At 43.2% G+C, this 17,108-nt stretch overlaps 1 protein-coding gene across 2 annotated transcripts in view; it reads right to left on the minus strand.

The window, feature by feature from the left end:
• PARL (presenilin associated rhomboid like) overlaps positions 1 to 10,251 on the minus strand; it is a 47,170-nt gene extending 36,919 nt beyond the window's left edge. The window contains exons 1-2 of one of the 2 annotated variants that reach the window (XM_081830438.1): positions 10,080 to 10,251; positions 580 to 775 (exon numbers count right to left, since the gene is read on the minus strand). In XM_081830438.1, coding sequence (XP_081686564.1) covers positions 580 to 775; positions 10,080 to 10,204 — 321 coding nt within the window. In that variant the 5' untranslated portion in view covers positions 10,205 to 10,251. The remainder of the gene's footprint in view (positions 1 to 579; positions 776 to 10,079) is intronic. The other variant, XM_081830432.1, reaches the window with a different exon arrangement.
• Between the last annotated feature and the right edge of the window lie 6,857 nt (positions 10,252 to 17,108).

Here is a 17,108-nt window from a genome sequence, read left to right on the forward strand (position 1 = left end):
CCTTCGGACCACTACATTTGTATCTTTGGGGTAAATACCCAGTAGTGCAATTGCTGGGTCATATGGTAGCTCTATTTTCAACTTTTTGAGGAATCTCCATACTGTTTTCCAGAGTGGCTGCACCAGCTTGCATTCCCACCAACAGTGTAGGAGGGTTCCCCTTTCTCCGCATCCCCGCCAACATCTGTCATTTCCTGACTTGTGCTGAAAAACGGACTGAGGGTTCTAGAGGGGAGGGGGGTGGGAGGTTGGGTTGGCCTGGTGATGGGTATTGAGGAGGGCACGTTCTGCATGGAGCACTGGGTGTTATGCACAAACAGTGAATCATGGAACACTACATCTAAATCTAATGATGTAATGTATGGGATTAACATAACAATAAAAAAATAGAAAACAGTATCAATAATGAAAAAAAAAGATTCTCTCCCTCCACCCCTCCCCACCTCGTGCAAGTGCATTTGCACTCTAAAAAATAGTAACAATAATAGCAATTATTAAATTCATGTTCTCAAATTCATAAGACAATATTTCACCACTACAGCAGCAAGGTAGGTAACTCCTAGTGACATAAGCACTTACCCCAACAGTAAAAAACAAGGGCTTTACAAGGGTCTTTACAGGATAGGGAGAAGGATAAAAGACTGTTTCTTCTACAGGAGGAATCAAAGCACTTCTCTTGTATGCTTCACCACTTGTTCCTGTGTCTGATCTTCGAGGTTCAACCTTCCTGGGTGCTTTTCTGAATCCACATTTTTGCTGAATAAAAAAGTTAAACCTTTAAGGGGAAAATAAGAGATTAGCAACAGCTGCATCTTGCAAACATCAACCTCCACGAGCCTCACTCTTTGGCCTGCACCATCACCATCTCAGTTTCTCACCCTATAGCCCCAAAGAAGCCAACATGCCTACTCCCAGCTAGGATTCTAAGTCAAAACACTGAACTGTGCCCTTCTAGAAAAGGGGACAGGGACACACAAACTATGGCAACTTTAAAGGGACCTTGTTTGGGCTGTTAACTGTGTATCAATCAGCAAAATCATCTGTATCCCTCCTCCACACACAGTGTGTAGTCTGGTAAAAAGCTGGAGAACTTTAAGTTGTCAGTTTGAATTTGCACAGACTGGCTTTGTTATTTTGTTTGAAGTTTGGTCCATTTCCAGAACAAACATTTAAATGTAAGTATTATCAAACATTTAAATGTATTATCCTCAAAGTCGCTCCAAATTCAAATTGCTTTCTTTTATAGAAGTACTGCCATTCTAAGTTGATGGATTTTTCCTACTTCTCCCCCTATTTATTTCACTCAGTTCTGGGGACACCCACCACATGTTTTGTAAAGGGTTTTGTTGCTTTGAGCCCTCATAGCTGGACCTTAAAACATTCGACACTACTGATCACACTTACCAGCCCTACCTAGTTCCTGTAAGATTGCATTCCCTAGTCTTCAAATTCACTTTCCTGATGGCTTCTCCTTTCACCTATCCCTTAGTGACAGATATGCTCAAAGGCTCTAACAGTTCCTTTACATGCTCTCCATTCAAACTCAACCCATATAAATTCATGAATTTTCTTTTGTAAAATTTCCCCTAAACTGACAAAGTAGAGGCCCTTTCCTGTTTGTTCGCATCATATTCTAAACATAACATCCTCCTAAACTCAAAGCTCCTTAGAAGCAGAAATCAGACAGGCCCTCCAACACTTGGGCTGAATAAAAGAATAACTGTATTTCTGTGGCCTGTATGACTTCTAAGTAAATGATTCAAATATATTTCTTTAGTCCTAACCTCAATCTTCTGGTCTTGTATTTCCAACTATATACTGAATATTTCCATTTGGATATGCTCTCAAATACTTTAAAACCAATATATTCAAAAGGAAACTCCTCCTCTACAAACAGCTCCATTTCCTGACTTCCTCAGTCTTTCAGAGGGACCACACTTAATCACTGAGGTTAAAAATCTAGATTTCATTTGGGTGTTCTCTCCTTTACTCTTACCATCCAATTAAAAACCAACTCTGTCAAATAAAATTTTTTTTCATTCCTGTCCCTCACTTCATGCCTGGATCACAGCTTACATAACTCCAAACATTTTAACATGTTGCATGTTGTTCTTAGATCAGTTTTCCTCAAACATTCAATAGTTCCTCAAATGCCTTCTCAGAGGGCCAAAAATCTCTCCCAAATTCCCATACAACTCAGCTCATCCCTTCTGATCTGGAATACTCTACTTTTTCCTAACATACCTCATTGCTTCCAGTATTGCCCCCACTTCAATTCATCCTCCACATTTTATTAAACACAAATGAAGTATCATTCCCCTGCTTTAAACCCCACAATAATTTTTCATCCTCCCATCAACTCAGCAGTGCTACTCCTTTGTTCTGGTACACCCCTTTGTTAACACTCTTGTGACCCCTGAGAATTCATTTCTCTCCTCCTCCAGGAAGCCTTCATTAACCAGGGTGGGTGCCTCCTTTGTACTCCTAGAGTCCCAAAGCATCCTGCATAGACTTTTCTACTTATGTAAGTTATTGCCTGTACCACAACTGGACAATTACTTTAGTATTCACTGTATCTCTATCACCAAGCCCAGCCCCTAATAAAGAAAAGGTCAATAATTATCTGTTAGAAAAAAGAAGGGGGTCAAGAATGATTGTTAGTTCTATTCTGAATAACTGAAAGGAAGGCAGTACTATTCACCAGGACAAGGGAAATCAGAGGCACCAAAACAGGAAATTAGAAGATAAGACATGAAGAATTCCATCTTGGGCAGTGTTTGAAATGCTTGTGGTCATGGCAGCTCTATTTTAATAGCTAAAAACCAGAACTTCAATTCCTGTCGAAAGGGGAAAAGACAAACTGTGGTATATTCACACAATGGAGTACTACTCAGCAAAAAAACTACTGATCATACATCATGGATGAAGCTCAAAAACACTGCTGAGCAAAACAATGTTTATCTTTAGGTGGTGGTTCCACAGGTGCATACATTCATCAGAATCCATGGCTATACACTTAATACTTACACAAAATAAAGTATTGTTAGCATTTGTAGGATACCCAGGTGGTGTCTAGTAGGCATCTGGAAAAAAACTGAAACTCAGAAAAATGGCATAGTGACTATTACTATTACTTGCCTAGTATGCTCTTTCTTCAACACTAAGTCCACTCCACAGTTCAACTCTCAGAAGTCACATGGTGAGGATGGGTGATGGCGATAAAGTAATTTGCCTTGAAACTTTAATAATCCATAATTCATACTTCCAAATAAGTGCTATTCCTTTCAAGGAAATCTATTTTGAAAAGTGATGCACTTATTCAAACAAAGCCAATGTTCCTTTGAATGACTGAACTTCCTTCACAGCCCTGTTACCAGTATTATGAATATCCTTTAGCAAATACACTTAAACAGCTAATCCCAAATCTGTATCTATTTCTTTTTCTCTTGCCTTTTTCTGCAGAGGCTAGAAAAGGTAAGTATCTTTACTTTTCCAGCCTCCTTTATAGCACAGGGTGGCCATATTACAGAGTTCTGACAAAATGAGAGACTTAAGGATTTTTATGTACCTCTCGGAAAGATTTGCTTATCTATAAAAATGGACATATCAGCAATGTCATACCCCCTCTTTTTTTTGCCTTGAATAAGGAATGTAATGCCTAGATTTCAGGCAGTCATCCTGAATGCCAAGAGAAAGGCCAAGGGATTCAAATACTAACCTTGATATTTTTGAGCTACTGAGCAAAGACAGTAGCTACTTACCTCCACCATCTTATGCTAACTATCCCCCCTCATTTAAACAGTAAATTTACTTACAGCCAAATGTATTACTAACTGGTAACACCTTTAAAGTGGTAAATGTTAATCCTTTGCAACTGGATTTAATTTTTATTTGGGGGGGATTTAATTTTTATTAAACAATTCAAAGTAACATAGAGGTAGGTTAGTAAATAAAGTACCACCACCACTTTGGGCCAAAAAACAAAGGTGTGACATAAAGTAACATGAATATGTTCCCTTTATTTTTTTTAAGATTTTATTCATTTGTCAGAGAGAGAGAGAGTGAGAGACACAGAGCATGAGCACACAAGCAGGGAGAGCAGCAGAAGCAGACTCCCCACTGAGCAGGACCCTGGGATCATGACCTGAGCCGAAGGCAGATGTTTAACCAACTGAGCCACCAAGGTGTCCTGAATGTTCCCTTTAAAGACCAAGTTTGTAACTAAGTGTTGTTTTCTGGCTTTTTTTTTCTTATTAGACCAAGAAATGTGAAGGATGAGACTATACTGCCAACAGTGTAATAATAGAAGACAAGTATTCAATCAGTTCTAATGAAATATTACTTCTACAGTTCATCAACTCATTTAAAATTCTGAAGTGCAATGTTTGAAAAGGAACATAAACACACCAGCAGTTCGGGAATCTAAACCTGAAGCAAAGCCAGACCTTTTGCCTAAAATATTTACCTTAGAAAGAAATGTGGGGCCAAGGACACTGAGAATATATTACACAAGTTGGCCCCAGGGTTAAGGTCAGATGCAGAATACATACATTAAGAATATATACATATAAAAAAAGAATATATATACGTATTGGGAATTACAGTTGGACACACAACTTTTCGATAGAACTAAGCACAATGTATTGGTTCACTGAACACCTATTCCTATTACCTAGCACACATTCATATGCTGCAGGGGCTGAAAAGCTAAAAACTGCATTTCCTAGGTATCCTTTCGGTCAGTGCTACAATGGTTCAATACCGGAAGTCAGAACTAAGTTTAGTAAGAAGGCAAGACATAATGCATCAATTTGCAAGTGAAAATAATGGTGAAGGCAGCATAGTTCTTACTTTGGTCAGCAGATCCTGATTTGGCAGAAGCTTCCCCAGTTGTCTCATTTATTATTGCGTAACAAACCACCCCAAAACTTAACTGTTCTGAGACCATAATTATTTCTCAAGACTTCCTAAGTTAGCCACCCTCAACTGGGCAGTCCTTCTGGTCTCACCTAGGGTCACTCACGCAGCCAGTCATTTGAGCGCTCAACTGGAGCTGGGCAGTCGAAGCTGGCTTCACTCCCATACCGGGAGCCTGGCTATCTCCTACCGAATGGTCTCAGTAATCAACAGACTAGCAGGGGCTTCCATCATGGCAGTGGGAGTAGTAGTATTCCAAGAGGGGAAAAAGGTAAAAGCTGCAAAGCCTCTCAAGACTCAGACTCTGGACCTTGTACATTATTTCTGCCACATGCTACTGATGAAAGCAAATCACAAGACCAACCCAGCTCAGGGAAATCAATAACAACTCTGGATGAGAGGAGCTGCGAATTATTGTGGCCATGTATTTTAATCTACCATACCAGTTGCAGCAAAGACTGTTATGACCATGAAAGCTTAGTCTTAGAACAGTAATTCTCATTCCTGGTTTCTGAAGAGTAGCAGAACATGACACCCCCAAACATGCCACTTTGCGATAAGGACTGTCTTGGGCTGAGGGCAAATGAAAAGCAGATATAATTAAAACTCTCTGCCCTGCTCCCATTTGCCTAAAAGCAGGATATAAATTTGTGAAGGTATACCTACCATCCTCTACCAGGAAAAACAGAATCATGAGACAACTCTAGACCATTATGTTCTCAGAGAAGGCACCAGAAAAATCTAACTAGCCCTTATATCCATTAGCTCCCTCATATACTGCCTCCCCAGTTTGCTGCTCTAGAAACAAAGTCCTTTTCCTTTCTCGTCATTTCTCTAAAACTTTGCTGTTCTTTTGTTAAAATGCAACATAAGCCCAAATTCTAACCATCCTTTGTGTTATTCACCTGAGTACTGCCATGTGTATGTGCAATGCACATGTTCATAAGCTTCTTTTTCTCTTGCTAATTCATCTTTTCTCAGTTTAATTTATAGGGCCCCAGCCAACGAACCTAAGATTGGTAGAGGGAAAACAGCTTTTCTTTCCCTCTACTACACATTGGAAGTGCCTACTGAGCTCTTAAAAATTCTGTACTATGGCTCCACTTCATACTAATTAGAGTCTCCAGAGGTGGGACGAAGGCATCACTATTTTTTAAAGAGCTACCCAGGTGATTTTCATATTCAGCCAGGGTTGATCTACCACAGGTTTGGGAAAAACTTTAGTATACATACAAATCACCTGGGGATCTTGTTAATATCAGATTCTAAATCATTAAGTCTGGGGTGGGAGAGATTCTGCATTTCTAAACAGGCTCAGAAATTGACAAATTTCTGCCTGCAGGGTGGATCTGGCCTGCCAGCTAAGAATGGTTTTTGAATTTTTGAAGAGTTATTTAAAGTAAAAGAAATGAGTATGTGACAGAGACCATATGTGGCCCTGTCATTTTCTACCTGGCCTTTCACAAAATAAATTCGCCACTCCTGTCGTAGATGATGCCTAAACTGCTAGTTCACAAACCATTTTCAATAGCAAGGAGCCAGAACCGAATCCCTAACAAAATTTCTACTTAAATCAGAATGGTTATCTAGAGTGTAATCCTACCTGACTAGGACTAACAAGAATTCGGATTTGTAACAAAGAATTCAAACACAAAAGTTTCATTAGGGCTGACAATATTGAGAGTTTCTCACCGACTCCCAGCATCCACGTCCATTTTCCCCTCTCCTAACAGTACACTGGAATTTCCAGCCATTTGGTTGGGGAAAGCACACCAAGCTCCTGACTGGCTTTAACCAACCTACAGATCCCACTCCCTGACAACTTCAAGGGATTCAAGGATGGCAACATATCCCAAATCAGGCCAGTCTGGTCCAGTGAATTTCAATATTTTGTTTGTAATACTGGGAAACAACTTCTGCTGGATGTGAACCTAGAAGTATATAGCCCCAAGAGCTACTGACAGCCATCTTACGACAAGGAGAGCACACTGAGAGAATAAAGCCAACATTTAGGAAGCAGAGCCAAGCCATGGAGAAAAATGGAATCCTGGTGACAATCTGAAACACCGAATCTTGCCTCATTAGAAGCCAGTCCTACTGTTGGACTTTTTAACTGCATAAACCAATAAATTTTCCTAATTGCTTAGGGTTGGTTAGAGTTGGGTTTTTTGTTACTACAAAAATGCTTTTAGATGAAGTACTTCATCAAACATTATATGACAAGGTACATTCTGCCCTTATGGAGCTTTTGTTTTACATTTCTTAAAATGCAAAAATAAGGAAAAGCATGATAAACCTTTCTAACTGCAAATGTTTGAGGTCATATTTACAAGCTTAGGTTCTTTAGCTTTACTCATTCATATCGGTGCAAAAGATGGAAAAATAAATGATTCAGGGGTGCCTGGGTGGCTCAGATGGTTAAGTGTCTGCCTTCAGCTTAGGTCATGATCCTGGAGTCCTAGGATCAAGCCCACAGAGGGCTCCCTGCTTGGCAGGCAGTCTGTCTCTCCCTCTGCCCCTTACCCTGCTCTCTCTCTCAAATAAATACATAAAAATCTAAAAAAGAAAAAAGACAATAAATCACTTACCTGAAATAAGTTCAGAAAACAAAGAGAAACAACATGATAAAACGGATGGTGCCAGCAGAGAGTGGAATGGGAGGAGAGGGTCATTAGAGGTATATACCAACTCATGAAGACAGGCCTGCCTGCTTTGGTCCTTTCGCCAATACCAGTCATTTGTGAAAGCAGTCTAATGTGCTCAATGTGCTCAAAGTAACCTGAGTTACTACTGGCCATACAATTGTTATAGTTCAGTTTTTTAACATGATCCCATAACTTTTAAATAGAAAAACTCATATCTATTAGTTGGCTTAATGGTGAGTGAAAACATAGTCCTGTGAATTTAACAGTGCAACTTAAGATATACATACAAGTCAGCACTAATGTCTATGTTTCTAAAGATTTTCATGAATAAATTAAGTAGAAATGGCCTAATGTTCAAATGGAGACAACATGTGTCCAAGCATACACACAACAGATTCATTCCACTTGAAAAGAAAATAAACGTATTTAGGGGAGAGGGGAATTCTACATAAACACTTGCATGACAAAATTTTCTTAAAACCCATCTGGAGTTAATAGATGGTAATTTAAACAAGGAAAATAGTTGAACTACCAACTACTCTCTTAGATAGCTCCATACAACTGAAATTATGCAGGCTTCTTTTAAGCCTAAACCATTTCTTTGAAGTGCCGCCAGAAATTTGATAATGGTAAAGCTTCTGAAGAGACTGAGATTTTTTCCTTTTTCTGTAAAGGGACAGATAGTAAATATTTTAGTTTCTTTGAAGAACGCATATGTCACATACTGTTTTGCTTTACAACCCTTTAAAAACGTAGAAACCATTTTTAGCTGGTGGGCTGCGTCAGGCCTGCCATAGTTTACAGAACTCTTGTATCATTACCTGTATGGCAAATTCTCAGCCATGCTTCAGGCCTATCACATCAGAATCAAAAGGATTGGGCCCAGAACTCTGCTTTTTAACCTTATCTCTAACTTCATTCTTCTGTACACTAATCTTAGAACCACAAGAAGTCAAAGCAGACCAAATAAAGTTACATACAAGGTAACTCATTCTTCCTATTAACTTTAAGTGCTTATTTCCAGAGGTGAGCAGGCATATGCTTTTCAGGCTTACTTACCTACATTCTCTTTTAATGCACATTTTTCTATGCAACCATAAAAATGTCATTTTCAAACTCTGCAAACAGCAAACTTAAAAAAAAAATAGGTGCTAATCATCAATATCACACCATCATTTGTTTTCTTTCAAATGGTCTCCACTTTTTACTGGAGGCTCTTCATTAATCAAGTTATTTTTCATTTGCTTTCCCTTCCTAACACATATTTTTAATATTATCACACCTGTTGCTTCCTGATAGCCATATTCATTTTTCCTCCCCCTCAAACCATGCAATTTTGACTGGGATTTGGAATAAATTATGGAATCTGGACCGCTGAAATCTATCACTACCTCCACCTGACCTCATTCTCCATCTCCCCAGGAGTTTAAGAATAGTTCCTGAAGCTCCAAGTTAAGGTGTATCCTGAAGTGATGCTATAATGTATGCAAGTTTTCACAAATCCCTAATCCAATTCACTTGGAATGCTTGCAAGAACTACAGGTTCTTCCACTCCCACCGCCCCACAACTTCTGAGTTGACAGAACTAGGGTGGAGTCTGGGAAATATATTCTATAAACGCTCCGGGTGATTCTTAAAATTAAGCAATGGCTCCACCATACTGGAGCCTCAATTATTTGCCACTGGCTAGCCCCTCTGTTGAACACTCTACCTTAACTTGCTATCATCAATCAGATGGGATTTCAGGCATCTGAACCCAACTCAGAAACCGGGAAGGTTGAAACTCTGGATTAAAGAATAGGAACAAATTTCAAGTCAAATACACATCAAAATCTTGGACAGCTGAGGGATTTTTCTCTTCTCTTTAGAATTGAATTAACAAAAGCAGCAAATACTGATAGAACATACTCTTCATACAGCTTCTACTTGGGAAAACCAGTACTATAGTTTTCTTCCCAAATCATCCGGAAACTAAATATTCCACAGTCTCCTTTCTTCAACAGAAAAGCTCTCCTACGACTTTGAAGAAGGCAAAAGCCCTGTGACTCCGTCTTCCCTTCGTTCTCTAAACGCGAAAGAAGATAACTTGTAGTAGAACACAGGTTTATAAAAACAGAGAATCAGTTCTGCCATTCTATCATCTGTGTAACTGCTTCACTTAAAAAATCGGCCCAATACCTTCTTCGCGGGATTAATGAGGCGTGGCACGCAATGAGCCCTCAGAGACTAGTTTCCCTTCCCCTCACGTCCATCCCGAGGGGAAAGGGGCAGACAGCGCGGGCTCACGGAAAGCTGCGCCGGGGTCGGTCACTGGGCACCCTGTTCGGGGCACGGTGGCACGGCGAGAAGCGAGGACTGGCAAGGCGAGAGGGGAAAGCGGGACGGAGAGAGGAAGAGACGGGTCAGGACAGGGGTGAGAGAAGGCAGTCCCACAGGCCCGCACGGCCTGCGCCCCCGAGGATGCTCTGCCGGAGCTGAGGGTCCGAAGGAAAAGCAGCCCGAAGCGGTGGTCATTACCTGCGTCCAAGCAGTCGCGGCGGGGCCAGGGCCGCAGTGAGCTCCTCGCAGCTGCGGCCGCCCGCCGGCTGAGCCCACGCCTGGCCACAGCCCCATCCTCTGTGTGCCCAGCCGCGCCACGCCATCTTCCCAACCTCTGCCCCACCATGGCCCGACCTTACCAACCCCTGCCGCGGAACTACTTCCGGGGCGAAGGAAAAAAAAAAAAAGAAAAAAAAGAAAAGAAAAACCATAGAGCGCCGAGGTGCAGCCTAGAGCGCCCCCACGCCCGGCTGAGCCGCGTCTCTACACACCCGGCGGCCGGGAGGGCGTTCTTCTTGCCCCGCGGAGCCCGGGCCTGGGGCGGGCGCAGAAGAGCGCCCCGGCCTCCACCCAGTTTGCGGAGGAGGTCCAGAGGAAAAAGAGAAGGGAAAACTAGCATTTATTTCGTGTTGCCACGTATCAAGCACTTTACCTAAGTTATTGCATTTAATCCTCACCAAACACCTGAGGCAGATAGAATCACCACTGTTCACAGAGGCTCAGAGAGGAGTGAGTGGAGGAACCATTGCATCATTGTATTTATATTATTTCTTTTTCTTCTGCATCTGACCATTTTATGTTGTTGTTATTATTTTATTTTTTTAGAGAGAGAAAGCGCTGGGGGTGGTGGGGGAGGGAGAGAGAATCCCAAGCCAGCTCCAGGCCCAGGGCAGAGCCCTTTCCCAGGGCTGGGTTTCAGGACCCTGAGGTCATGACTTGAACCAAAATCAAGAGTGCCGTGCTTAACGGACTGAGCCCCACCCAGGTGCCCCTCACCATTTCATGTTATGACACACTTAAGAGAATGTGCCTCTGATCTTTAACATTAAAGTCCAAACCTGAAATCAAAATCTGTATTCTAGATGGAATACAAACTTCATGATTCAGCCCTTGCCTACCTGCCAGGCAGCCTTATTTCCTGCCACTCCAACCCACCCTCCAACCCTAGCTGCAGCTAGACTGTATGATTAGCAGTTTCTTAAAGGCACCTGCTTTTCCGAGTTCATAGACCATTCTCACCGTCTGAAACACCCTCTCTTACCTCCCTACTCAACCTACCTAACCAACTTGTCCTTCAGACCAACCTCAATTGTCCTTTCCTAGGAGGCTGTAGGGGAGGAAAAAGTTTTCCTCAACTGTCTTGGGGATCCCTAGCCAGGTCTGAGAATTATACTGACAAGGATTAACAGGAGAAAAAGCATAGAGATGTTTTTAAAAAGATATTTATTTATTTATTTATTTAGGAGAGAGAGTGCATGCGAGCAGGGAGGGGCAGAGGGAGAGAAGAATCTCAAGCAGGCTCCCCACTGAGTGTGGAGCCTGATCTGGGGCTCCATCTTGCAACCCTGAGATCATCACCTGAGCCAAAATCGAGAGTCAAACACTGAACCGACTGAACCACCCAGGCGTCCCTAAAAAGCATACAAATTTTATTTTATTTTTACATATACATGGGAGTCTTCACAAGAGAACCAAGATCTGAAGAAGAGACCAGAGCAGGAAGGTTTTATATCTTAGATAAAGAAACAACAATTTGTGAAGAATTGACAGTGAGGTTCAGGTTAGGGTTAGTCCAACTAGGGCTAGGTAGTCCTTATCTTCCTTAATGAGAAAGATCTGGGTTAATTTAACAAGGTTTGTTTGCAGATTCCTCTGGTGCCTGGTTTCTGGTCTTTGAGCTGTTGAGAGTGTTTCTAGGAAAGGAGATATTCCCTGCCTTTAGGATTTACTGCTTCTTAATTGCCTTCAGCTCAAAATAATTTTTATGTCAAAGAGGCATATTTTGGGGTGACATATTTTAGTTTCCTTTAAGGCCTTTCGAGACCTCCAGTCTGATTTAGATGATCTCCATTTACGCTTTTATACTGCTTTATGCTTATCACTGTAATAGTACTGTATTCATCCCATAAATATTTATGAAGCACCTTTAGTATGCCAGGCAATGTGCTAGGATGTATTTTGGATAACACTATCTCCGACCTCACAGAAATACTGCTCTACTGGGGGAGAAGGGAGCAAGTAAATAAACAGGCAATTACAACACATTGTGAGAAGTGCTATGAGCCAAGAAACTGAAGGCTCTGTGGGAGCTTAGAAGAGGGGGAAATACCACAGTTGAGGGTTGGGGAACGGGAGGCAGGGGAGAAGGTTTCCCAGAGAAACTGATGGAGGTGACCAAAAGAAGAGAAGGGCTGAAATGATCTAGGCAGAGAGAATAGTATTTGTGATGTCTTTCAGGGCATGACTTGTTTGGGAAACTAAAATAAATTCACTTTGGTTATGTCATAGGTGTCAAGTCTGGGATTTCATCGACAAGCTAATGAGTTTGATTGCTGGCAGAAAACAGGAGACTTCTGAGTCGGAGACAAAAGACTATTACCCACAGCACAAACAAGCAGCATGAGCATTGTTTGCAAGGGTTCCCCCTTTTTCTCCAGCTCCCACTGGGGCAATGCCATGGGCCAGATGGAGGCTCAGTGATGCTCTGACACTTTGACTCTGGTTCCTGTAAATTCAGATAATAACACCTACCTTGTCACTTTGAGGAATAAATGACTTTGTATATGTCAAGGACTCACTTGCTCATGGTTGATAATGCATAGTAGCTATCATCGTATCATTATGAGGTAATAATTAGAAACTGACATAGAAGCCCAACCGCAGGAGAAGTCTTCCCTCTTGTCATTTTTATTTTATGACCATAAACAAAGGTACAAAGTGCTTATATGCATGTATGGGAGAAAGAGATTCCCGCCAACATGTACTGAGTACTTATCATATGCCAGGCTCTGTGCTGAGCATTGCACACAACAATCCTAAGAGAAAAATTCCTATTGGCATCCCATTTGACAGATGAGGAAACCAAGGCACACAAAAGTTGGGTTATTAAGAGCAATACTGGGATTTTGGCCAAGGTCCAAGCCCATGTGAGAGAAAGCTTCCTAGAGGAGTTGGCCTTTGAATGGAGTAATGAGCAGGAAGCCAGGCAGGATGAAAGACAGACAGGAGGCTGGATGATGGTAGGGCTGGGCATTGGAGGGTGTTGCAAGCTCCAGAGAGAGGCTCCGAGGTGTATTTTTCAGCACCATCAGGCAATCAACACGATTCTGAAACTTTCTACCTGGAGATATCGTCAGATTCCACAGGTCAAGAGCTCAGTCCCACAAGACTGCCCCACGCCCCACTTCAGATGTCAGTCACAAGGTCAGGTCATCACCTGTGCTTCTGACCAATTGGCTATAGATCAGAGATGTCCACAACTCTCTACTTGAGTTCAATTAATTTGCTAGAGTGGCTCCCAGAACTTTTAGAGAAACATTTACTTACGTTTACCAGTTTATTATAAAAGATAGTATAAATGATACAGACGGAAAGCCAGATAGAGAGGTGTGCAGGGTGAGGTCTGGAAGGGTCCCCTGCATAGGAATTTCTGTTCTCATGGAACTGGGATGTGCCACCCTCCCAGCAAGTGGATGTATTCACTAACCTGGAAACTCACCAAATCTCATAGTTCGAGTTTTTATAGAGCCAATCTGCAGCCTCCTCCACCCCCCACTCCCTTCCCAGAGGCCTGGTGAGTAAGGCTGAAAATTCCAACCCTCTGATCTCTTGGTCTTTCTGGTGACCAGCCCCATCCTGACACTGTCTAGAGCCCCCCAAATCATCTCATTAGAATAAACTCAAAAGGGCTTCTTATGCACGACAAAAGACACTCTTGTCACTCAGGAGATTCCAAGGGTTTGAGGAGTTTTTTGCCAGGAACAAAACCCAAGTATATTTCTTATTATACCAGAGGGACTCTAACAGGGCGAGAACTGACAGACGCTTAGGAGAGGGAGACAAAAAGCGGTTGGATTAGGGTTGCTGTGTTTTCTCCACCCTATAGCCTGCCTGGGCCACAAACAGGTGAACCTTAGAGAGCGGGTGAGGGAGAATCTCCCGGGCAAGAAAACCCCAGTCTTTCTGGGGCTTTCTGGGATCCAACTTGCTCAGCGGGTCCCAGTCTGGACTCTCCAGGGCATAGGTATGGTTCTACACAGAAAATGAGTTGTCTGTGAGAGAGCTTCAAGATTTCATAAAGTCTAAAGGAACTGGTAAGCTTGCCTGCAAAAAGGCCAGAGGCGAATTAATCCATTAAGAATTCCCATTCTAGGGGCACGTGGGTGGCTCAGTCATTAAGCGTCTGCCTTCGGCTCAGGTCATGATCCCAGGGTCCTGGGATCAAGTCCCACATCGGGCTCCCTGCTCAGCGGGAAGCCTGCTTCTCCCTCTCCCGCTCCCCCTGCCTGTGTTCCCTCTCTCGGTCAAATAAATAAATAAAATCTATTTTTTTTAAGATTTTATTTATTTATTCATAAGAGACAGAGAGAGAGAGAGAGGGAGAGATGATTTCCATCATCCCATAAAGTTCCTTCATGTCCCTTTATAGTCAATCCATAACCCTACTTCCAGACCCTAGCAACCACTTATCTGCTTTATGTCCCTGTAGTTTTGCCTTTTCAAGAATACCATAGAAATAGAATCATATAGTATGTCTTGGTGTTAACATATATTTTCATTTCTGTTGGGTAAATACCCAGGAGTGGGATGGCTGGGTTGTATGGCGTAATATTTAATTGTGTAAGAGATCGCCAAACTCTTTTCCGGTGTGGTTGGACCATTCATTCCCGCCAGCAGAGTATGAAGGTTTCAGTTGCTCTGCACCTTTCTAGTACTTGGGATTGTCAGGGTTTTGTTTTTAGCAATTCTAAAAGATGTGCAGTTGTATCTCATTTTGATTTTGACTTAATATAAGTCAGTCTTTTTTAAATAAACAAGCCTTGTCTGGACATAATGTTTCAAAACTTGGGGATCTTGGCAGGGGCTGGGAGAAGGAGTAAAGGGAATGCTTGGTAGATAATTTGTTGAGGATAGTTCATTGGCTGCTGGTTTTGCTTGATAACAGACTGGGGAAATCTTTCCCACGCCGTCAGCAGCGGCCTGCACGTCTCCCCTTTGGTCAGGAGAGGGCAGGAGAGGGCAGAAAATAAACCACCCAGTTTGGGCCTTATTAGGTGCCAGCATCAATATTACTCACATGCAGTATTATATTGACAGTTTTTCTCAAACGTCTTTCCCTCTGAATCTATTTAGTTGCTACAGTATGAGGCTTGACTCCCCAAGTTAATCTTGTGAAAAAACCTTAAGTAACCTTATCAAATCCTTTCCTGCCAGAGCATAACTAACCTAAGAACTGAGCTACTGAAACTGAGCTACTGTTATAGAATCTTTATTAAGGGGCGCCTGGGTGGCTCAGTCGGTTGGGCGGCTGCCTTCGGCTCAGGTCATGATCCCAGGGTCATGGGATCGAGTCCCACATTGGGCTCCCCGCTCTGCGGGGAGCCTGCTTCTCAACCTCTCCCACTCCCCTTGCTTGTGTTCCCTCTCTCGCTGTGTCTCTCTCTGTCAAATAAATAAATAAAATCTTTAAAAAAAAAAAATCCTTATTAAGTCTTCTCCCTAACGCCACTGCACAGAGCCTGTATTAGGGGGACCCGTGAGCAGCTGAGCACGGGAAAACCTTGTTCTTCTTCTACAACTTTGCTGGAGCTGAGAGACTGAGGAAGGACTTTGTGGGGAACAGGTCTCCAGACCCTCCCTTCCCCAGGACCGAGGCTGGAGCAACTCAGATGGGGCACTGCACAGATCTTCTGGGGCTGGGGCTGCAAAGTGCCCCAAATATGTTGTAGCCTGAGCCCTAGGCTCTCCTCTGGCAGCTGGAACCAAAAGGTCCCAAGGTGGGTAGCAAACATCAGGAAGAGCCCATCCAAACCAGCTGGTCCCCTGCGCTCACTCGATGCCCTGGAAGCAGAGGGAAAGGTTAGATGGTGGCAGCTGACTCTGTGCCTGTCTCATCACACCCCCTACCTACCACCCATAACCCAATGCTTTGCCCGGTATCTGCAGAGAATGGCAGGAAAGCCTCATTGACCAGGAAGTTTCCATCCTTGTCCAAGAAGTGGCCTGGGTTGAACTGCTGGGGGGTCTCCCAACGCTCAGGATCGAGGAGCACAGAAGCCAGATTGGGCAAGATGATGGTGCCCTGCAAAGCGAAGCTAGTATGGCTCCAGGAGCCTCAGCTGACCCAGCACCTAGCCCTGACAGTGGGCTGACGTGAGTCCTGAGAACACCCAGTGTGCTGGTGACAGGGGCCCAGGGGCAGGCGGCTCTCCCTGGGTTCCTTTCGTCCGGGCTCACATCAGCAAAGTTGCTGAGCATTATATTTTCCTGGCTAAGGGCCACCCACCTTTATCCTGAAGACTCGCAGCCCAGGGAGACACAGCTGCGGCCACTTATGGAGAAGGCCGGCAGCTGCTAGGCATGACTGAAGAGGACCAGGTTCTGCACAGGGCAACAAATATGGGGGTTGGGGTGGTAAGGTGGGGAGAAATGGAATGACAGACAGAGAAAGAAAGACTGAGTGGTGAGGCAGAGAGAAGGGGAGAAGACAAAAAGCTTCCCTCTTTAGGACTGGGGGGAGGAGAACATGAACCCTAACCAGCCCTAGCCCCAACCCTAACCCTCTTTAGGACTGGGAGAGGAAAACTTGAACCCCAGCCCTACCCCTCATTCTAACCTCAAAGAAGAAGTCAGAGATTAGAAAGAGAATCAGCCTGATTAGGTGGGAGCAGAAAGAAGCCAAAGGCCCCTACAGTGCGGGGGCTCCTTACCACGTGGTCTTGGGCTAAAAGGAAGGTCAAAGTGGAGCCAGGATGGGGTTGGTTATGGACCCAGGACCTGGGACACTCAGCTCCAGGGGTTCTGAGGAAGGCTTTATACCTTGCAGCTCATTTAATAAACACCACAGAATTAAATCAGCCACTCCTGTGGGGATGAGAGGACTGGCAACAGGGTTCTTGGTTTTGAGAAAGGTATCTTGAACTTGAAAACAAAAACAAAACACTTGGCAGAGTTTGAAGCCTGCATCCTAAACAGAAGCAAATAAAGAATGCAGAAATTCAGCCGATG

Source organism: Leptonychotes weddellii, chromosome 1, assembly GCF_054177405.1.
Source record: "Leptonychotes weddellii isolate Sample4059 chromosome 1, ASM5417740v2, whole genome shotgun sequence".
Lineage (NCBI taxonomy): Eukaryota > Metazoa > Chordata > Mammalia > Carnivora > Phocidae > Leptonychotes > Leptonychotes weddellii.